The 23,805-nt window shown below is 41.8% G+C and overlaps 1 protein-coding gene across 4 annotated transcripts in view; it reads left to right on the forward strand.

Annotated features, from left to right (window-relative positions):
* FOXRED2 (FAD dependent oxidoreductase domain containing 2) overlaps window positions 1–23,805 on the forward strand; it is a 422,513-nt gene that overhangs the window by 313,071 nt on the left and 85,637 nt on the right. The window contains exons 8-9 of one of the 4 annotated variants that reach the window (XM_075321967.1): window positions 11,789–11,959; window positions 15,817–16,208. In XM_075321967.1, the coding sequence (XP_075178082.1) occupies window positions 11,789–11,959; window positions 15,817–15,845 (200 nt within the window). In that variant the 3' untranslated portion in view covers window positions 15,846–16,208. Of the gene's footprint in view, window positions 1–11,788; window positions 11,960–15,816; window positions 16,209–23,805 lie in introns of those variants that run through there. The other 3 variants (XM_075321968.1, XR_012725110.1, XM_075321966.1) reach the window with 3 other exon arrangements.

A 23,805-nucleotide genomic window follows, 5' to 3' on the forward strand; every position in this document is an offset into this window, starting at 1 on the left:
CATCCAAGATTAAAAAAAACGCATGAAGAAAAATATTTCAAAAAAGCAAACCATTATACCAAAATGTGAGTGCAATTATGAGAAAATATTCTCCAAAACAATTTTGTAAATTATTATCAAAACCTATGTAATGACTCTATTAAAAAAAACTTAGAAAAAAAATTTTTAAAAAAAGAAAAGAAAAAAACTATTACTACTGTATTTCAAAAATACAAAAAAATACAAACATTTTTTTTTAAATATATATTAAATATATATATAAATAAATCTATATTTTTTTAATATATATTAAAAAAAAAAGTTTTATATATCCAAAAAATATATTCCCATATATATTAGACAAAATTCATTATAAGAAGAGTCATTACTTACAAAACTTGATATACATATATGAATATAAATATCCACATAAACATTCTCATGAAAATATTTTAGCTACATAAAATAGATTTCATCAGAAAATATTACAAAATATGGCAAGATCCTAATCCAAAAATTGTCCACGAATATATCGAGGGATGGAATATTAATCTAGAAGATCCTTGTTCAATGTTGGTTTGCAGAATTCTGATTATAACGATAAGTTCATAATAAGAAGGGTCTGGGAATAAACCGCATGGTGTCCAAATCTGAATGGCAATCTGCTAACATCATAATCTTTTATCCTTTCAATAAAGAGGCATAAGTGTTGCCTAGAATACAATAATAGTATTAGACTACAATTCTAATCAGTAAAGATACACTTAAGTTACCATGTAGAAAAAGGACAATGTCAAGTTATAACAATTATTTAAAATAACCATATCGGTATAAACAATGCACAAACAAAAAAATATGAAAAATTATATATATTATGTTTCATTGAGGGAGTTCTAAGCGAAGTTTTAAAATTGAGGTTCATTGCATACAACTGCTTTAATGATGAATGATATTCTACTTGGCAGAAGAAGAGTTAAATTTAAGATGTTTTTGTGCGGTGCCGTCTTGTTAAATTTAGTTTCAGCTGTTTGTGCACTTCACCTTCACATATTTATATGGGTTAAGTAACAGTTCATGTTAGACTGAGTTTGAGAAAGGTCAATTTTGTTTGACCGAAACGCGTCACTATAGAATAAAGATTATTATTATTATTATTACTTTACAAAAATGTACATTTTTTTCACAATTTTTATGGCGTGAAATAAAGCGTAAGGCCCGTTTCACACGTCAGTGAAAAACACAGACGTTTTTCACTGGCGTGTAAAACACGCACATGTGCCTCCGTGTGCCGTGAATTACGGCACACGTGGGTTGTCTAAGTGCAATCCGGGCTCCGTTCTCCGTGGCCCGTGATTGCACTTAGAGATTAACTCACCTGTGCGCGCTCCCACTCTCCATGGTGCTGATCGCTCCCGCGATGCAGCATCCGGCCGGCGCTTACCCCCGCAGCAGCTGCTTCCGGGTCGGCTGTGTTGCGCATCATGAATATGTGCGACAGTAATGAGCCGTCTCACAAGCAGCAGGGAGAACGGGCTGCACAGAGCGCCGCTGAAGCCGGGTGATTAAAAATGATTTTTATTTTAAAAGCACGTTTTTCTCTGGCACGTGTCTCACGGATCACACCACTGCGTGGTCCGTGGGACATCAATGATGCCAGAAAAAAATGGACATGTCTCCATGCGGCAATCACGGACACGCGTGAACGCTGCACGGAGACATGGTCAGTGAAACATCACTGATGTGTGAGCAGACTCATTCATTATAATGGGTCTGCATATGTCAGTGATTCTGGTACGTTTAAAAAAAAAAAAGCACAAACGTACCAGAATCACTGACGTGTGAAAGGGGCCTTAGAAACAGAAAAAATTCTACTAGTGCCGATCCTCTTTCTATGATTATTCCTGTGTAGTGCATCCAGTGATTCAAGCACCGTAGTGCTGGGATTGCCTACCTGCCTTTGAAAGTGGACGTTATGTATGGTGAAGGGATAGACAGAGTGCCATTGAAGTTTATGTGAGCCGACAGGGAGCGATACAGGGCAAGTATTTTAGCAGTAAGGTTGGGACCCAATTCAAGGTGGCTTAGTGTTTGTGAGAGATATTCCCAGGAATCAGCATCCAATGACAGGATCAAAAAAGGGACCCCTGTTGTGAATGTCATCCGAGTGGGTGCTAGTGTGGAGCTCCCTCTGGTGGCCAGGAATGGTAATGAAGCTGAGTCTGAATCTGTGAATCAGATAGGTGTTGGAGTTAATTAAGAATCCAGGAACTCCTATTGCAGATCGGCCTAGTGCATTTTCTGCCTTGCGGCCGCCAGGAGTATCTATTTACTTGCTGCTTCTGAAGATGGCTGGGAGTTTTCCCTTCAGTTTCTTCCATTTATTCTGTGCCTGAATCTACTCCAGATAAGTTTGCTACTTTCTGTGCTTAAATTGCACTTAAGGTTGTTTCTGCCTATTCCATTTGGTTCTGTGTTTGATTTCTTGTATGTGGGGATCTGTCTTTCTGTTTTTGTGAGCAGGGTAGTTCCTCCAGCAAGAAAGGGAGCTTGCACCCTGTTCATATTTGGATTATTTGCACTTTAGAATATTGTTTGTTCTGTGATTTTGTTTCTTCTCATTATATCTGCAGTTCACTTTAAAGTGTCTGGCACAATAGTACCTGATATAGCAGGGGAAGACCCAGTGGTCTTAGTATTTTTTTCCTATCAGGAGTTTGGCATTTTTTGCAGGTTTTTTTGCTGGCCACAATCAGTTATCTGTCCTGTCCTGTCGTATCTAGTTAGTCGGGCCTCACCTTTGCTAATCTATATTTTCTATCTGTGTATTGTGTTTTCTTACATCAGCGTTGTTGCATTTTGGGGGCTTGCTATTTCTTTGGGAACTGCTCCGAGGCAAGTTAGGATTCCTCATTTCTATCTTTGAATTATTGGCTATGAACTGGGCTTTTGAAGAATGGAGACATTGGTTGGAGAGGGCTAGACATCAAATTGTGGTGCTCACTGATCATAGGAATCTGACCTACCTTGAATCTGCCAAGAGACTGAATCCTAGGCAGGCCAGGTGGGCTCTATTTTTTATGCTTTTCAATTTTGTGGTCTCTTTTCTATCGGGCACCAGGAATATTAAAGCAGATGCTTTCTCTTGAAGTTTCTTTGCTGATTCTCTTGATGTTGCTGAGCCATCTACCATCCTGAATAAAGGTGTGGTCCTCTCCGCCATTTCACCCGATTTGAGGTTAGTACTTGAGAGATTACAGGGGGACAAACCTGAGAGATGTCCTGTTGGGAAACTGTATGTTCCTGATCAATGAAGGAGTAGAGTTATGCCCGTGATTCATTGTTCCGTCTTGGCTCGTCATCCTGGGATTTTTGGTACTAGGAATCTAGTGAGTAGGTCTTTTTGGTGGCCTTCTTTATCTTGGGATGTCAGGAGTTTTGTGCAATCTTGTGGGGTTTGTTCTAGATTAAAGCCTTGTTGTTCACGTTCTAGTGGGTTATTGCCATTGCCTGTACCTAAGAGACCTTGGACTCATATCGCTATGGATATTATTTCAGATATTCCTGTCTCTCAGAGGATAACGGTTATTTGTGATAGATTTTCTAAGATGGTCCATTTGGTACGATTGCCTAAGTTGCTGTCTTCATCAGAGTTGGTGCCATTGTTTTTTCAACAGGTGGTTCGTTTACATGGTATTCCTGAGAATATTGTGTCAGACAGAGGAGTTCAGTTTGTGCCCAGGGTTTGGAGAGCTTTTTGTTCTAAATTAGGAATTGGGCTGTCTTTTTCTTCTGCGTTTCATCCTGAGACCAATGTTCAGACTGAGAGAGCAAACCAGACCTTGGAAACCTATTTGAGGTGTTTTGTATCTGCGGATCAGGATGACTGGATTTTATTTTTGCTATTGGCAGAGTTTGCTCTCAATAATAGGGCTAGCTCTGCAACTTTGATGTCTCCATTTTTCTGTAATTTTGGGTTTCATCCCAGGTTTTCTTCTGGGCAGGTTGAGGCTTCTGCCTGTCTGGGAGTTGATTCTGAGGTGGAGCGAATGCAGCAGATTTGGGGTCAGGTAGTGGACAAATTGTTTTAGGCCCAGGAGAATGCCCAAAGGTTTGCCAACCGGCGTAGGACTGTTGGTCCCTGGTTTAAAGTGGGGGACATGGTTTGGTTGTCCTCCAAAAATATTCCTATGAGAGTTTCTTCTTTTAAATTTAAGCCAAGATTTATTGGGTCTTATAAGATTTCAGAAATTATTAATCCCGTATCATTTTGTTTGACTCTTCCTGAGTATTTTAAAATTAACAATGTGTTTCATAAGTCTTTGTTGAAGAAACATGTGGAAACAGCAGTTCCCACGGTGGCGCCTCCTGATCCTGTGTGGGTAGATGGGGATCTAGAGGATGAAATAGAGAAAATTTGGGATTCCGGCTTTAATAGACGAAAGCTTCAGTACCATGTTAAGTGGAGGTGTTATGGTCAGGAGGACAATTCTTGGGTTTTTGCTTCTGACATTCACACTGACAGATTGGTTCGTGCCTTTCATCATGCCCATCCTGACAGACTCGATGGCTCTGGTGAGAATTCGGTGACCCCTCCTCAAGGGGGGGGGTACTGTTGTGAATGTCATCCGAGTGGGTGCTGGTGTGGAGCTCCCTCTGGTGGCCTGGAATGGTAATGAAGCGGAGTCTGAATCTTTGAATCAGACAGGTGTTGTAGTTAATTAGGAATCCAGGAACTCCTATTGCTGATCAGCCTAGTGTGTTTAGGAGAGCATTTTCTGCCTGGCGGCCGCCGGTGATATATGTTTGCTTGCTGCTTCTGAAGATTGCTGGGAGTTTTCCCTTCAGTTTCTCCCATATATTCTGTGACTGAATCTACTCCAGAAAAGCTTGTTAGTTTCTGTGCTTAATTGCTGAAATTGCACTTAAGGTTGTTTCTGCTTATTCCATTTGGTTCTGTGTTTGATTTCTTGTATGTGAGAATCTGTCTCTCTGCTTTTGTGACCAGGGCAGTTCCTCCAGCAAGAAAGGGAGCTTGCTCCCTGTTCATGTTTGGATTATTTGCACTTTAGAATATTATTTGTTCTGTGATTTTGTTTCTTCTCATTATATCTTTAGTTCACTTTAAAGTGTCTGGCACAAGAGTATAGCGGGGGAAGACCCAGTGGTCTTAGGAAAAAATACTATCAGGAGTTTTGTATTTTTTGCAGGTTTTTTTGCTGGCCGCAATCAGTTATCTGTCCTGTCCTGTGGTATCTAGTAAGTCGGGCCTCACCTTTGCTAATCTATATTTTCTATCTGTGTATTGTGTTTTCTTACATCACCGTTGTTGCATTTTGAGGGCTTGCTATTTCTTTGGGAACTGCTCCAAGGCAAGTTAGGATTCCTCATTTCTATCTTTAAGATGTAGCAAGTTTCTCCGTTAGTGACAAGGTGTCTAGGTGTGTTAGGAACATCCCACTGCTACTTCTAGTGTTATCTGATAGCTAGGGGATTGTGGTCAGCTTAGTTTCCAACTACTCTTGTGGTTTTGTTTTTTTCTGATTAATGGGATTTTTTGTGATCGTCCACGGTTACCAGATCATAACAGTATGGGCATAGTGAATGATGTCCAGTGTTTTTAGAGTATTGTCCCTGACCTCTCTACCAGGGATGAACCCAACCTGATCCGGGTGAATCAGGTCCTGTAGGAGGGGATTTAATCTATTGGCAATGAGTTTAGCATAGCATTTAATATCCATATTAAGCAGCGAAATTGGCCTATAGCTACCACAAATACTTGGGTCCTTTCCCGCTTTGGGGATGACCGTAATGTGTTAGAAAAACCACAAAGAACTATATAAAAAAAAACACCAAAAAGGAGCCAAGACAAATGATATGTGCACACACAGAATGTGGTGAGCCTTCCTCATAAAGATGGCTGCAGCCGAGGTGCAAGATGCTGATGTCACAGCCACTCAACCTCCACACTAGGGGGGAGGGGCGGCTGCTTAGCATAAGACATGCACACTAATAAGGCTTGCACTGGGAGCCCATCATATAATGAGTGAAATGCACAGTGTCTGAACTGTGATCTATAAATGACCCCAGAAACCCAGGTCAGGTGGGCAAAACAGCACTATATAGGTGCATCTCGCACGGATACACGAGACGCACAGTGTCTGAATAATGGCCTATAAATGACGCACAACACCAGGTCCAGGCGGGTCAGTTAGCACTATGAGTACATAACACATGACAGGCTCACCATTTAACCACCTGAATTCAAAAGGTCCACACACATCCTCCAAAAATGGATAAAATGTGCCATACCTCAAATAGTGAGATATTAGTTTATATTTTGGCCCAAAATATGTAAGCTCGCAATCCGTTCGTCAAGGATGACCGTAATGTGTGCAGATGTAGAATCAGCCGGGAAAGAGTTGGCCTCTGAAATCGAATTGAAGGACTCAAGCATCAAGGGAGCGAGGAGTTCCGAAAATGATTAGAATATTTTGCTGTTAGACAGTTTAGAATTATCTAAATGACTAGCTGTACTACCCGACTTCGCTCGGGTTAATAACTGCTGTTAACAAAATAGAATGTATTAACAAAAATGTATTCTGCACACAAAAAACACAAAACAAATAGATATAAATGTAATTATAATGTCTGTCTCCCCCTCTGTATATATCTCTCTGTCTCTCTCTATCTCTTTGTCTGTCTGTCTCTTCATAGTATCATAGTTTTTAAGGTTGAAGGGAGACTCTAAATCCATCTAGTTCAACCCGTGTCTCTTTCCCTGTCTGTCTCTGACTGTCTCTGTCTCTTTCTCCGTCTGTCTCAATTTCTTTCCCTGTCTGTCTATCTCTTTCCCTGTCTGTCTAGCTATCTCTGGCACTTTCCCTGTCTGTCTCTTTACCCCTCTCTTTCCCTGTCTCTCTCTTTCCCTCTCTTTCCCTGTCTGTCTCTTTCCCTCTGTCTCTTTCCCTGTGTCTGTCTCTTTGTCTGTCTCTTACCCTGTCTGTCTCTTTCCCTCTTTCCCTGTCTGTTTCCCTGTGTCTGTCTCTGTCTCTTTGTCTGTCTGTCTCTTTACCTGTCTGTGTCTGTCTCTTAACCTGTCTCTCTTTCCCTCTCTTTCCCTGTCTGTCTCTTTGTCTGTGTCTGTCTCTTACCCTGTCTGTGTCTGCCTCTTTCCCTGTCTATGTCTGTCTCTTTCCCTGGCTGCATTGTGACACGCCAACATTCCATATAAGGGCGTGGCTTCCCATTCTTCTGAAGTTCTGGCTGCACTGTGGCTCCCAGCTCCATTCGCTTTAATGGAGGCAGGTTTTTTGGCGAATAACTGTAAAGCGCGGGGTTAAAATTTCCCCTCATAACATAGCCTATGACGCTCTCGGGGTCCAGACGTGTGAGTGTGCAAAATTTTCTGGCTGTAGCTGCGACGGTGCAGATGCCAATCCCGGACACACACACACACACACACACACACACACACACACACACATTCAGCTTTATATATTAGATAGGCATGTGAAATTTCGGGGGTAGTATGCACCAGAGTTTATTTTTATTGTTTATTAATTATGCAGGAAAGATTTTGTGCTCCCAGAGGAGTTAAGAGAGTCTCTGTTTTTATTGAAAAGTTCCCACTGGGAGGTTCTTTGTGGGCACTTGCCCTGCGCTCTTCATGCCTGGTTGGCAGCAGGTGGAGAAAGGGGTGCAGTGAGAGACCCCCTATTGTATTGATGCACTTTTCCTCTTCAGGGGTGAGCACCCTCAGAGCATCACGATCTGATGAGTCTGGTAAAGGCCATGGCTTCAGACCTGCCAGAGAGCTGTTATCTCCCTGTCAGTCTCAGTGGAGGAAGAGGCTCTCTTACCTCCTGGGAGCTGGATCGTGGATGAAACCAATCAGCGGTATGGTGACTTGTGCCTTCACCTCTGGGCCTGCGGTGCACTCCTTCTGCTACCTGTTGGGTGACCGGGTCAGTTTACCGCCAAATGGGGAGAAGGAGGTGATCCCTGGTGGGTTGCAGAAGTCTGGAATGGATGGGAGGCTTAGGTAAGGCTGCTCCTAAAGGCTCACCTAGACGCTGGGTCGGGGGCCACACAAGAGTGTGTGGATGGGTCCGGGAGGGTCTGGATGGGGCACCTTCTTCCAGCATAGAGCTTCATGCTGACTGCCTTCCTTGTCCCTCTGCTGGGAGGAGACGGCTGAGAGTGGTTCTGGTGTCCGATAGTTTGGTGGAAGGGCCTGTGCCTTTGTTTTTCATGTAGCCCATATGCCGGCGTCACACGGTACGATATATCGGGCGATATGTCGTCGGGGTCACGTTGTTAGTGACGCACATCCGGATTCGTGTGACATATCGTACCGTGTGACACCTCCGAACGACTGTGAACGAGCAAAAATACTCACCTTATCGTTGCTCGTTCATTTTCAAAATGTCGGTCCTCCTTCTGTGCTCCGATTGTTCATCGTTCCCGTGGCAGCACACGTCGCTCTGTGTGACACACCGGGAACGATGAACTGCAGCTTACCTGCGTCCTGTCGGCAATGCGGAAGGAAGGAAGTGGGCGGGATGTTTACGTCCCGCTCATCTCCGCCCCTCCGCTTCTATTGGCCGGCCGCTGTGTGATGTCGCTGTGACGCCGAACGTCCCTCCGCCTTGAGGAAGATGTTCGCCGCCCACAACGAGGTCGTCCGGGAGGTAAGTGCGTCTGACAGGGATTAACGACTTTGTGCGCCACGGGCAACTAATTGCTCGTGACGCACAAACGACGGGGGCGGGTACGATCGCTCGTGCGATCACACGATAGATAATACCGTGTGACGCCGGCATTAGTCTTGGATTGTAGGCCTTAGTCTTTAGGGTTGTTGAAGACCACCTAGGGCTGGAGAGTTCGGACCAGAGTAAGGTCTGTTTGGTCCAAACATGTAGAGGCCCTTGGGTGCTTTTGTGTTGGCTGAGAGGACTCTGATTAAGCAGGATGGAACAGATTGGGACTCTGGACTGGAGCTCTCTCATGCACGTCTGGTCCCTCCGGTGGCCATCTTCAGCCCCCCAGGGACCATCATATTCTATATAGAAGGGCTAGGGGCACCATCATCATTATATGTAGAGGGACTGAGGGACCATCCTATTTTATATAGAGGGGCTGAGGCACCATCCTATTATATATAGAGGGGCTGAGGGACCATCATATTATATATAGAGGTTCGGAGGGGCCATTATATTATTTGCAGAGGGTCTGTGGGGACATCATATGCAGAGGGGCTGTGGTAGTTATAATACAGTGTATAAGGGGATGTGGAGGTCATCATACAGTGTTTAATGGGCTGAGGACATTATCATACAATGTATAAGGAGCTGTGGAGATTGTAATACAGTGTATAAGGGGCTGTGAGAGACATTGTTTTAAATTGGGGCACTGTTAGATTTCATTGGGGCTGTCAAGGATCATTATTACTTTTTGGGGGCATTGTTGCTTTAAAGGGAACCTGTCAGGTGCAATATTCACCCAGAGCAACGAGCAGTTCTGGGCGCATATTTATAATCCCTACCTAACTGTCCCAGCATATAGTAGCATAAAGTGATCTTTAGAAAAAGTATTTCTAAAAATCCTGTATGATATGCTGAGTGCAGGAACTAGTTGCAGGGGCATTATGTCCCCCAACTAGTCCGCTCTCTTAGCATGTTAGCACAACCACAGGGGTGTGCTAACATGCTATTCAATGCCCATTGCCCAGCATCATCAGCGGTGATGTACGTACCTGTGTCCAATGTTCAGACGCTGGATTTAGGGTGCGTGCCCACAATCAGTGTTTGCAGTGCTTTAGACACAACCTGCTTCAGCTGTGTCCAAAACGCTGCGTTGTACAGTACAAGCATAGTGGACAGGATTTCTAGAAATCCCATGCCCACTGTGCTTGTTTTTTCGCAGCAACCACTGACCTGCGGGGCATCTTTCCAGACCGCAGCATGTCAGTTGTTTGCTGCGGAATCACATTCTTCCTCAGTAGGGAGAACACAAGCGAGAGACCGCAGTGCACTGAACCATGATTGTGGATACAAGTAACTGTGCTTTTCTGCGTTCTCCTGCGGAGGAGATGCGCAGCCCCGCAGGCGTCCAGGACGCAGCGAGTCCTGATCGTGGGAACATACCCTTAGGGTCAGTGTGCATGATCAGAAGTCCCAGCACTTCCAATCATGCGCACCATGAAGCCAGGTGTATGCTTCCTGGCTTCAGAGAGGTCTAGTGCGCATGGTCAGAGTGCCGGGACTAAACCCTAAACCCTACGTTCTGAAGCTGTGACAACAGACACAGGTACAAACACTAACCTCTGATTGTCCCACCCGGTCAGCGTAGGGGTAATTATACAAACACTATTTGCCCGAAGGGCAACAAGAGGTACCCTAACTAAAGACCTAATCAAATAAACTTTATTAAATTATATAAATGGACAAAAGTTAAAATTGGTAGGTGGGAAGCCAATTCTGTATAAGATAAGTGCGGCCGCGGACCGACACGTCTCTGGATAAATTCCTAACATAATATGGCTGGCTATCATCTACACTGCCTGTTAAAAACTAACAGCTATTAGCTTTTAATTTTGTCCATTTATATAAATTAATAAAGTTTATTTGATTAGGTCTTTAGTTACGTTACGGTACCTCTTGTTGCCCTTCGGGCAAATAGTGTTTGAACAGACACAGGTACGCGCGTCACAGCTGATGACGCTGGGCAATGAGCATTGAATAGCATGTTAGCACACCCCTGTCTTTGTGCTAACCTGCTAAGACGAAAGCAGATCCAGCGCCTTGGCAAGGAGACTCGAGTGATAAAACTCTAAACTTTATTGTATCAAAATTAAAATACAAAAATACAGACCACTATGTGGGGGGACAAGAAAAAGTAATCCACTGACAGAGGAAAAATTCCTACATGTTTCGACCAGTTGAGGTCTTAGTCATGGAGTCCTTTAATTATTGGGGTCACTATTCCCTCCGCAAGAGCAGGGAGGATGAGATGTTTTTGTAGATTGGGAATAGATCAGGACAGTGGTAGAAATGTGAGGTCAGATGTGTTTTTGTTGTAATCTCTGAAGACGAGTCATGGTTGGAAGAAGCTATCATGTCGGTCTGTGCCAGATAGAAAGATGAGAAATGTGACTGATGTCACCAGAAAGAACATCAGCTGTAAGTCAATATATTGTATATACCATCACTTACATGTTCTGTAGTACTGGCATCTACCACTATATGGTCACTTTATAGTGGTAATATAAATCTTTTTAATAGCATGTTTTTATTTCTTATTTTATTTAATAACAGCAGGGGCGTAAGTAAATGAGTAGGCGGGCATTTGCACCAGATGCAGTCATCAGGGGCACTATCAGTCTGGTTTTGCCAGGTGGCAGGATTTTTCTACCCCCAGGGAGTAGGATTCAGCCATTCTCCATGCCAGCTGATAAATCACAGCCAACGCAAAAATAATGTGAAATGTCAATTCCCTGCAATTGTATTTGCGTCTTTAAGGCATGAGTACATATTAATGTCTGACCAACAGCATTTATAGGGTGAGGGCAACATCTGCATCATGATCATATTGATCTTTGTATAGTGTGTTTTAGGCTTAATGTGGTATACAATCGTATACTGTTTATGTATAGATCATCTTTTAAGTAGTGAGAGCGTGGTCATATGGGGAGATGTACTTTTGGGGCTTGCGCCCCTAATATTTTAAGACCGTAGCAACACCCTTGTTATATGTACAATGTGCAGAACCATCCTCTTTCCATATTTTAACACATTCCTTTTATTTACAGAACAACAAATGGATTTGCGGCCACAGGGTTGGCCTCTTCCTCGTCCTGACCATATTCATCATGTTGTAGAAGATTTTCTCACTGACTGGACTGGCCCTAATTCTCATATGCTCCCATTACGTCGCTTCCTTGAAAACTGTTTGAAAAAAGACCTGAGAAATTTCTATGCAGGTAATTCATATTTATTATTATGAGTAGTAGTACTATTAATATTATTATATGATCACCATAAATATATAAAATAGCTGAGAGAATGAGAAAGAAAAACTAGCTTACAAGATTTTTAACAGTTGTAGAATTTATTAGAACGCGGTCTTTTTTTTATCTGCTTTCGTATTACTAATCCAAAGATTCCATTTCATTAAAATTGATTTCTGCTCATGTTCACATTGTAGGAAGTACAAAAGTGTACCTTTTTGTACTTCTTACAAAAACTTTTGGTCTGTACTGTACTGTACAGACCAAAAGTTACTGTCCTGTCTGTAAAAACTTTTGGTTTTGGTTTTTCATACAATTTGTAAAAACTTTTGGTCTGTACTATATATATATATATATATATATATATATATATATATATATATATATATATATATATATATATATATATATATATATATATATATATATATATATATATATATATATATATATATATCTACACTGTGTGCAGAATTATTAGGCAAATGAGTATATTTATCACATGATAATTATTATATATGATGTCCTACTCCAAGCTGTATAGGATTGAGAGACAACTACCAATTAAGTAAATCAGGTGATGTGCATCTCTGTAGTGAGGAGGGGTGTGGTGTAATGACATCAACACCCTATATAAGGAGTGCTTAATTATTAGGCAACTTCCTTTCCTTTGGCAAAATGGGTCAGAAGAGAGGTTTGACGGGCTCTGAAAAATCCAAAATTGTGAGATGTTTTCCGGAGGGATGCAGTAGTCTTGAAATTGCCAAACTTTTGAAGCGTGATCACCGAACAATCAAGGGTTTCATGGCAAATAGCCAACAGGTTATCAAGAAGCGTGTTGGGCAAAAAACTAACTGCCCATGAATTGAGGAAAATCAAGCGTGAAGCTGCCAAGATGCCATTTGCCAACAGTTTGGCCATATTTCAGAGCTGCAACATTACTGGAGTATCAAAAAGCACAAGGTGTGCCATGCTCAGGGACATGGCCAAGGTAAGGAAGGCTGAAAAACGACCACCTTTGAACAAGAAACATAATATAAAACGTCAAGATTGGGCCAAGAAATATCTTAAGACTGATTTTTCAAAGGTTTTATGGACTGATGAAATGAGAGTGACTTTTGATGGGCCAGAGGCTGGATCAGTAAAGGGCAGAGAGCTCCACTCCGACTCAGATGCCAGCAAGGTGGAGTTGGGGTACTGGTATGGGCTGGTATCATCAAAGATGAACTTGTGAGACCTTTTCGGGTTGAGGAGGGAGTGAAGCTCAACTTCCAGACCTACTGCCAGTTTCTGGAAGACAACATCTTCAAGCAGTGGTACAGGAAGAAGTCGGTATCGTTCAAGAAAAACATGATTTCCATGCAGGATAATGCTCCATCACATGCATCCAACTACTCCACAGTGTGACTGGCCAGTAAAGGTTTAAAAGATTAAAAATTAATGACATGGCCCCCTTGTTTACCTGATCTTAACCCCATAGAGAACCTGTGGTCCCTCATAAAATGGAAAACAGAAAACAGTACACCTCTCGGAACAGTGTCTGGGAGGCTGTGGTAGAAAAAACATTCCGGTCTTTGTGAGCGCTAGTAATAGATCTTTGGTCTTTGATCTTTTAAGAAATTTGGCTTTATTATTAATAACATAAAGCTCTTGTATTAACACAACGCGTTTCAGCAAGATACACTTGCCATCCTCAGGTGAGGATGGCAAGTGTATCTTGCTGAAACGCGTTGTGTTAATACAAGAGCTTTATGTTATTAATAATAAAGCCAAATTTCTTAAAAGATCAAAGACCAAAGATCTATTACTAGCGCTCACAAAGACCGGAATCTTTTTTCTACTTGCCTACTCCCATAAGGGAATCCGGGTAGAGCTGCTGTGAGTAATAGAATCCATCAGATCATTTGAACTAACAGCGGGAGGACACAGGTCCGCACAGAGCTCCAGGATTCAAAAAGTCGGTGAATCTGAAGCCAGCAGCGGCAACAAACCTGGATCCACCCAGCAAAACAACGGATATCGCCAGCTGAGACAGTCCCTCATCCCCCAGAGGAATTATACATCTAACACCGGGGTTGTGCGAGGGCGCACAACCTAACCAGGTGAGCAATTCTATAATATATATATATATACAGAAATCACTCCACGGGTGCTTCTCATATGCGCTATATTTTTATCTCTACAGTGGGAGGCTGTGGTGGCTGCTGCACGCAATGTTCATCGTAAACAGATCAAGCAATTGACAGAATCTATGGATGCTAGGCTGTTAAGTGGGATCATAAACAAAGGTGGCTATATTGGTCACTAATTTTTTGGGGTTTTGTTTTTGCATGTCAAACATGTTTATTTCTAAATTTTGTGCAGTTATATTGGTTTACCTGGTGAAAATAAACAAGTGAGATGGGAATATATTTGGTTTTTATTAACTTGCCTAATAATTCTGCACAGTAATAGTTACCTGCACAAACCAATATCCTCCTAAGATAGCCAAATCTAAAGAAAAAACACTCCAACCTCCAAAAATATTAAGCTTTGATATTCAGGAGTCTTTTGGGTTGATTGAGAACATAGTTGTTGATCAATAATAAAAAAATCCTCTAAAATATAACTTGCCCAATAATTCTGCACACAGTATATATATACACAGAGACAACCGTGGCATAAATTTTGAATAAAACATAAACTTTATTATATCATATTAAAATTGATACAGCAATTGAGTCCTCAAAAGAGTTAACTGGACTGCTGAGGTAGGTCAAATAACAGTAATGGTGGATAATTTACAATTTGATCACACTTACAGACTGGAGATATAATACAATGATTTATGCATAGGCACATATCATACTTTCCTATCAATGCTGTTTAGTGATCATGTATCCCACTAACAGTTATTAGTTGTGATCACTATTTCAATATCATACATCTATGGTCATTGTGATGTAACCAGAGTTTCGCCCATGCGGCAAGGGGCACCTAGTAATCAATCGGCATTGCCATAACTTGTAAATTGTCCCCAACCGCCGCGACACTACCAGTACATCACAGCAGATCCATACAACCATTTATCCCGTATTGATTATACTGTTAACGTCGGGTTTAGCAGTGGCAGCCCGTAAGCCGTCTGCACCATGTACCCTATGCAAATAGATCAATTCCAAAGTAGCTATCAGGGATGCAACACAGTAAATTTATACATGAATTCAATTCATAGTTTCCCATTGATACTACTCCAGAGTGATGCACTCAATCTCACAATAACCAGTTACAACCATGGTATCAAGCGTCAGGACCATATAATGGTTACGAAGTAACCTAAGCTTCGCCCATGTGGCTAAAGACAAGAAGATAGTCAAGACAACATGACCACGGCCTATTTTCTTATCCACAAATGTAGTAAATAAAACATTACTGACCAATTCGCAGCAAGTACCAGGCAAACACCAGTCCCTGGTGTTGGGACTGGTGTTTGCCTGGTATATATATACCAGTATATATGCCAGTATATATATACTGCTTGATTCATACATCCTTCAAATATTAACCTGCTCAATTCCAGCCTTGCTGAAGCATCTACAGATCATCACCGATCTTCCACCAAATTTTACAGTGGGTGCAAAACACAGTACGCCTCTCCAGGTTTCTGTCTAACCATTAGACGATCAGGTATTGGGCAAAGCTGAAAATTAGGTAAAGAAAAATTTAATAAATATCTTTGCGAAGGATGTATGAACCAAGCCTACATACAAGCATACAAGGTTATCCTGGAAAAACAGTTACTTCCTTCTGCTCAGGTAATGTTCCCTAACTCTGAGGACTGTTTTTTCCAGCAGGAAAGTGCGCCATGCCACACAGCTAGGTCAATCAATGTGTGAATGAAGAACCACTACATCAAAACCCTGTCATGGCCAGCCCAATTTCCAGACCTGAACCCCATTGAAAACCTCTGAAATGTAATCAAGAGGAAGATGGATAATCACAAGCCATCAAACAAAGAAGAACTGCTTAAATTTTTGCTCCAGGAGTGGCATAAGGTCACCCAAAAGCAGTGTGAAAGACTGGTGGAAAGCATGCCAAGACGCATGAAAGCTGTGATTAAAAATCATGGTTATTCCACAAAATATTGGTTTCTGAATTCCTCCTGAGCTAAAACATTATTAGTATTGTTGTCTTTAAATGATTATGAACTTGTTCTCATTGCATTATTTGAAGTGTCTGAAAGCAATGCATTTTTTTGTTATTTTGAACATTTCTCATTTTCAGAAAATAAATACAAAATGTATTGCTTGGAAATTTGGAGACATATTGTCCGTAGTATACTGTGTGTGTGTGTGTGTGTGTGTGTGTATATGTATATATATATATATATCTCTAATATATAAAGCTGAATGTGTGTGTGTGTGTGTGTGTGTGTGTGTGTCCGGGATTGGCATCCGCACCGTCGCAGCTACAGCCACAAAATTTTGCACACTCACACTTCTGGACCCCAGAAGCCATAGGCTATGTTTCGCTGGGAAATTTTAACCCCGCTCTTTACAGTTATTCGCCAAAGAACCTGCCTCCATTAAAGCGAATGGAGCTGGGAGCCAAAGTGCAGCCAGAACTTCAGAAGAATGCGCAGCCACGCCCTTATATGGAATGTTGGCGTGTCACAATGCAGCCAGGGAAAGAGACAGACAGTGAAAGAGACAGACACAGACAGGGTAAGAAACAGACATAGACAGGGTAAGAGACAGACACAAAGAGACAGACAAAGAGACAGACTGACAGGGAAAGAGACAGACAGGGAAAGAGAGGGAAAGAGAGAGACAGGTTAAGAGACAGACACAGACAGATAAAGAGACAGAAACAGGGAAACAGACAGACAGAGAGAGAGAGGGAAAGAGACAGACAGGGAAAGAGACAGACAGGGAAAGTGACAGAGATAGATAGACAGACAAGGAAAGAGATTGAGACAGATGGAGAAAGAGACAGAGACAGTCAGAGACAGACAGGGAAAGAGACAGACAAAGATAGAGAGACAGAGAGATATATACCGGGGCGGGAGACAGACAGAGAATGGGAGAGAAACAGAGAGACAGATACTATTCCGGGCGTTGATATATTTTATTTATACATTCTATCCCGGGAATGTTAATAGATTCTATTTTGTTAACAGCAGTTATTAACCTGGGCGAAGCCGGGTAGTACAGCTAGTATATATATATTTAATATAAATGTCACGCATAATCACGGCGTTTTACAGAGGTCTCACGGCCGGCTGACAATCCAGTGGCAGAGCGTGTTAGAAGATCTCAGAGATTGGCAGCAAGTGTTGTTATCTGACAGTTCCCTGTTTCTGCAGCAGCGGATTCAAGGAGATTGGGATACTGTCAGATTTTCCTCTCAGTTGCCAGACTCTAACTTCCTTTATAAACCTCTCCCTGGGGATATTTGGGTGTGGTTTATAAAGTGGTCCTGACTGAGCTGCTGAAAGGTAATCTTCTGTTGCTCCTGTGGTTGCTACAGCTCAGATAAGTGTTTGTCTATGCTAGCTACCAGGGCTCTGGTTATTGCTGTTGTGTTTCCCTTGTATTGTTGCCTTGTGTCTTCCTTTAGTGTTAGTGGTGTTCACGAAGAGCTCATACCCTCCATCCTTACTTAGGGCCCATTTTCCATGGTGAAACAGGACCCCAGTTATTCTTGCTCTGCAACAGATGCGGAACCTGTATAGGGCTGGTGAGAGCAGTGAGGGTGAGCTGCTGGTTGTTGTCAGGGGTAACCACTTCCACTTTCCTTTGTGTTGTCTTATACGTCTGGCTTAACCTCTTGCCCTTGCCGTAACATTATAACCCGCCGCAATTTAAAAAAAAAAAAAAGAAAGAGTGGAAAATTTATATTTTTCTTTTTCTCTTTTCGATTTCTAGTCCTAGATCCAACAGTCGTTCTTACAGAACAAATGCAGGTTCTGTCTCTGGAGGTGGCAGAGCTGCGTTCTGCTGTATTAGAGTTAGAGTCCTCAGTCCTCAGCGGCTGGGGGGGTCTGCTCCCTGACAGATTTTCTGGGGGAAGTGACAATTTCATGAGGGTCAGGGAGGGGGTTTAAACTGTACTTCAAACTACTCCCACATTCCTCTGGCAATGAGGAACAGAGTGTGGGTATTGTCATTTCACTGCTTCTAAAGAATGCTCAAACATGGGTGTTTTCACTACCGCCTGGTTCCTAGGCTCTCCAGTCGGTGCATGCGTTTTTTTGAGACATTGGGACTCTGACCAAGTCTCACTGGCTGAGGCTAAATTGCGTGGTCTTCAGCAGAAAGATCGGTTAGCCAAATCATATTGCTCGGAGTTCCGTAAATGGGCAACAGATACCAGGTGGAATGATCCGGCGCACTGTAGCAAATTCCGTAAGGGGCTGTTAAAGAAACTTGAGGACGCTTTGGTTTTTCACGAGACTCCTGAGTCTTTGGAGTCTGCGATGTCTCTGGCCATATAGACGTATCAGAGAGCAGTCAGTGGGTTCCCCCGATCAGGATGTTGTCCTTCTGGGCGAAACCCTCTCCCCTAAAACTCTTTTGGGTGAAAACCCTGACCTAGTGGGAATTGATGAGCCTATGCTGTTTGGGGGAATCTCTCCTCAATTTAATATCAAGAGGACTGGCCGCAGAATGGGAGTTTGCTTTTACTGTGGTCAAAAAGGTCGCTTTGTAGGGATTTGCCCATAAATGCCTATACAAAATAAAAAGAAAACATCTAATGGACTCACTCTTGGCAGTTTGGAAAGATATATTTACAGTTAGTTTATTTCCCTGACTTGGAATGATCACTTTCTCCTGACTCCAAAGGTGGCACTGGAGAGTAAAACTGGGAAGGTTGAGGTGTTCGTTCATAGTGGAGCAGGGGTTAATCTAGTTGATAAACAATTTGTGCGTATGCATGGCTTGACATGTAGTATTTTGGAGAACCAGGTCCCAATTTTCGCCATTGATTTCCCACCCCTTGCTCAGAAATGCCTCTCACAAATAGTACATAATATTAAGTTAAATGTGGGGGATTTTCATCAGTTGATTTCATGTTATTTGCAGGAGGGTCTGCCATCCCCCATGATCTTGGGTCTGCCATGGTGGGTTAGACTCAATCCGGTGATAGACTGGCAATCTAGACAAATACTGGAGTGGGGAAAATACTGCATTGATAACCGCCTTAGTACATCTCTCTCTGGTGTGACAACCACAATCATGCCTGAATTTATTTCTTATTTTGAGGACGTGTATTCTGAAAAGGATTGTCAAAATTTACCACCTCAACGAATAAATAATTGTTCTATATATCTTATTCCAGAAGCTAAATTGCCTATAGCCAGGTTGTACAATTTTTCGAACCCAGCGAGACAGGCAATGAAAGAATATGTCTCAAATAGTCTTGCCAAGGGACATACAAGACCTTCTTCTCCTGTGGCAGCAGGTTTCTTCTTTGTGAAAAAAAAGGATGGAGTCTCCGTCCATGTCTTCACAGTAATCACTGACTACAAAAATCTGTCATACCTCGAGTCAGCTAAAACACTTAACCCAAGACAGGCCAGATGGACATTATTTTTCACCAGGTTCAATTTCTCTGTCACGTATTGTCCCAGGATTAAGATATCAAGGCAGATGAGTTTCGCTGAAGGTAATGATCACCTGAACCCGAGTCCCATTCTATCTATGGTTGTGGTGGTTTATGCCCTATGCCCATACTTGGAAAGGAGGTGATAGAGGTTCAGGGGGGTGCCCTGACCTTCTGTCTCCTGGGAAGGTTGTTTTTACCATCTAGTCTGCAATACAAGGTGTTTGAGGAACATCACGGTACGGTGCTGGTAGGTCATCCTGGGAGCAGAGCAACTGCTGACCTTCTTTCTCGTAGTTTGTGGTTGCCAGGGTTGCATAGGGACATTGTGAACTACCTGTCGGTTTGCAGTACTTGTGCTCGTCCGAAAGTCAGGCATGCTCGTCCTTCTGGATCTCCTTCACGTGTCTATTCCCTTTAGAGCAGGGTCTCAAACTCTGCTGGGTGTATGAGTCGCTCAAAGAAAAGAAAAAAAATTTTGGGGGGCTGCATTCTTTGCAGGACAAAATGACATTTTTAGTGGTATCATTTTTTTATTCTATATACCTTTGGATCAATGTGAACATTTTTCGCTTGTTTGTTATAACAAATGGGCACTTTTTTGTTTATATTTCTAAAAGCATTTTCAAAAGGTAGAAAACACTCATGTTTTATTTAGTTTTTTGTTTTTTTTACATTTTATCCCCTTCTTGTCAGTAATATTGTCTTATAATTAGCACCATATAGTAATTTTGGCCAACTGTTTCTAGTAATGTGCCCATCCTTGTCCGCATTCTGTAGTAATGTTTTCATCCTTGTTCCTTTGCAGTAATGTGCCCATCCTTGTCCCCATCCTGTAGTAATGTTCCCCATCCCTGTGGCCATCTTATAGTAATGTGCCCATCCTTGTCCCCATCCTGTTTTAATGTGCCCATCCTGGGCCCCATCCTGTAGTAATGTGCCCATCCTTGTCCCCATCTTGTAGTAATGTGCCTATCCTGGTCTCCCTCCTCTAGTAATGTGCTCATCCTTGTGCCCATCTTGTGGAAATGTGCCCATCCTTGTGCCTATCTTGTAATAATGTGCCCATTTCTGTCCCCATCCTGTAGTAATGTGTCTATTCTTGTGCCCATCCTGTAGTAATGTCCCCATCCTTGTATTCATCCTGTAGTAATGTGCCCATGCTTGTTCCCATCCTATAGTAATGTGTCCATTCTTGTGCCCATACTGTAGTAATGTGCCCATCCTTGTGCACCTCCTGTAGTAATGTGCCCTTCCTTCTCCCCTTCCTATAGTAATGTGCCCATTCTTGTGCCCATCCTGTAATAATGTGCTCATCCTTGTGCCCATCTTGTAGTAATGTGTCCATTATTGTGCCCATCTTGTAGTAATATGTCCATTATTGTGCCCATCCTGTAGTAATGTGCCCATCATTGTGCCCTTTTACTAATATGTCCATGCTGATGCTCTTCTTGTAGTATTGTCCCCTTTCCTGATCCTATTCTTGTAGCAATGCCCCATCCTGAAGAATCGTGCCCTATTGCGCCATTCTTCACATACATACACAAAAAAACCAATTCTCCTTCCCTGTCCTCTGTTCCTTCAGTGTCCTCTTTCCTGCTTCTTGAGACCCGTCGGTCCCTTGATGATTTTGGCCGGTGCAGAGGTCCACTGCCATCAGCGCTTGCAACTGAGAGGGTCCCTACACCATAGTCGACAAAAAGGGGGTAGTCACCTATCAGGTAGCAGTCTTCCTCCACCACACCCAAACTAAGAGTTTTCATTAACTGGTTAAAAGTATTCCAGGCTATAGATACATGTGCAGTATCAATATGATGTTCCTCTCCAGGTGCCTCAGAACCCTATCCTGTCCTAGACTTGTTACAGCGCACCAAAGAAAAGTGAAGAGTGGGCAAGTCACCTTAGGGCAGGGGTCTCAAACTCATCTGGGTGTAAGGGCCGCACATAAAAAAAAAATGAAGTTGAGAGGGACCGCATTCTTTTCAGGACAAAGTGACATTTCTAATGATTTCATGTTTATTTTCTATACATCTTTGGATCACTTTTTTTTAACATTTTTTTGCTTGGTTATTATACCAAACCTGCACTTTTTTCTATAGTTAAGTTTACACTACAGTTAATAATAATAATAATAATAATAATAAGTTTTATTTCTATAGCACCAACATATTCCGCAGCGCTTAGTTCAAAAGTTTAGGATCACTTAGATATTTCCTTATTTTTGAAAGAAAAGCACATTTTTGTTTACAATGAAGCTAACATTAAATTAAACAGAAATACACTCTATACATTGTTAATGTGGTAAATGACTATTCTAGTTTCAAATGTCTGGTTTTTAATGCAATATCTACATAGGTGTATAGATGCACATTTTCAACAACCACCACTCAAGTGTTCTAATGGTACATTGTGTTTTGTAACCGGGTTAGAAGGCTAATGGATGTTTAGCAATCCCTTGAAAACCATTATGCAAGTATGTTAGCACAGCTAAAAACAGTTTTGCTGATTAGAAAAGCTATGAAACTGACCTTCCTTTGAGCTAGTTGAGAATCTGGATCATTACATTTGTTGGTTCCATTAAACTCTCAAAATTGCCAGAAAAAGAGAACTTTCATGTGAAACTCGACAGTTCTTAGAAATGAAGGATATTTCATGTGAGAAATTGCCAAGAAGCTCAAGATTTCCTACAACGGTGTGTACTACTACCTTCAGTGGAAAGCACAAACAGGCTCTAACCAGAGTAGAAAGAGAAGTGGGAGGCCCCGCTGCACAACTGAGCAACAAGACAAGTACATTAGAGTCTCTAGTTTGAGAAATCGATGCTTAACAGGTCCTCAACTGGCAGCTTCATTAAATAGTACCCGCGAAACGCCAGTGTCAACATCTACAATGAAGAGGCGACTCCGGGATGCTGGCCTTCAGGGCAGAGTTGCAAAGAAAAAAACATATCTGAGACTGGCTAATAAAAGGAAAACATTAATATGGGTGAAAGAACACAGACATTGGACAGAGAAAGATTGGAAAAAAGTGTTATGGACAGACAAATCGAAGTTTGAGGTGTTTGGATCACACAGAAGAACATTTGTGAGATGCAGAACAACTGAGAAGATGCTGGAAGAGTGCCGACGCCATCTGTCAAGCATGTCATACCCTGTGGACAGCGCTTGATCGCAGCCAATTTCATCCTACAACAGGACAATGACCCAAAGCACACTTCCAAATTATGCATGAACTATTTATTGAAGAAGCAGGCAGCTGGTATTCTATCTGTAATGGAGTGGCCAGCCCAGTCACCAGATCTCAACCCTATTGAGCTGTTGTGGGAGCAGTTTGACCGTATGGTACGCAAAAAGTGCCCATCAAGCCAATCCAACGTGTGGGAAGGGCTTCTGAAAGCATGGGGTGAAATATCTCCACATCACCTCATCAAATTAACAGCTAGAATGCCAAAGGTCTGCAAAGCTGTAATTGCTGCAAAGGGAGCATTCTTTGATGAAAGCAAAGTTTGAAGGAGAAAGTTATTATTTCAAGTAAAAATAATAATTTCTAACCTAGTCAATGTCTGGACCATATTTTCTATTCATTATGCAACTCATTTGATAAATAAAAGTATGATTCTTCATGGAAATGGCAAAATTGTGTGGGTGATCCCAAACCTTTGAACTGTAGTGTATATATAAAAAGGTTGATTTTTCTGTAATAATTGTCCTGAAGAAGGAGGCTGTGTCCTCCAGACCTGATTAAAAAAAAGAGAAATTATTAAACTTCTGGATGTTTGATGTCAGCGTGGCATATCCCGGTTTCCTTCCTCCACATCTGTGTGTGTGTGTGTATATATATATATATATATATATATATATATCTATATATATATATATATATAGATAGATATATATATATATATATATATATATATATATATATAGATATATATATATATATATATATATATATATATATATATATATATAAAAATTAAAAACAGCATTTTTATTGGCAACAAAATTCATGCTTTATTTTGTGTTTTTTTACATTTTATCACCTTTTTGTAATATTGTTTTACAATTAGCACCATCATATCGAAATCTTAGCCAACACTTTGTAGTAATGTCCCGATGCTGCAGTAATGTCCCCATCTGTGTGCACTGTAGTAATATGCTCTTCCTTGTAGTATTGTGGTCATCCTTGTGCCCTGTAGTATTGTGCTCATCCTTGTGCCCTGTAGCATTGTACTC

Source organism: Anomaloglossus baeobatrachus, chromosome 8, assembly GCF_048569485.1.
Source record: "Anomaloglossus baeobatrachus isolate aAnoBae1 chromosome 8, aAnoBae1.hap1, whole genome shotgun sequence".
Lineage (NCBI taxonomy): Eukaryota > Metazoa > Chordata > Amphibia > Anura > Aromobatidae > Anomaloglossus > Anomaloglossus baeobatrachus.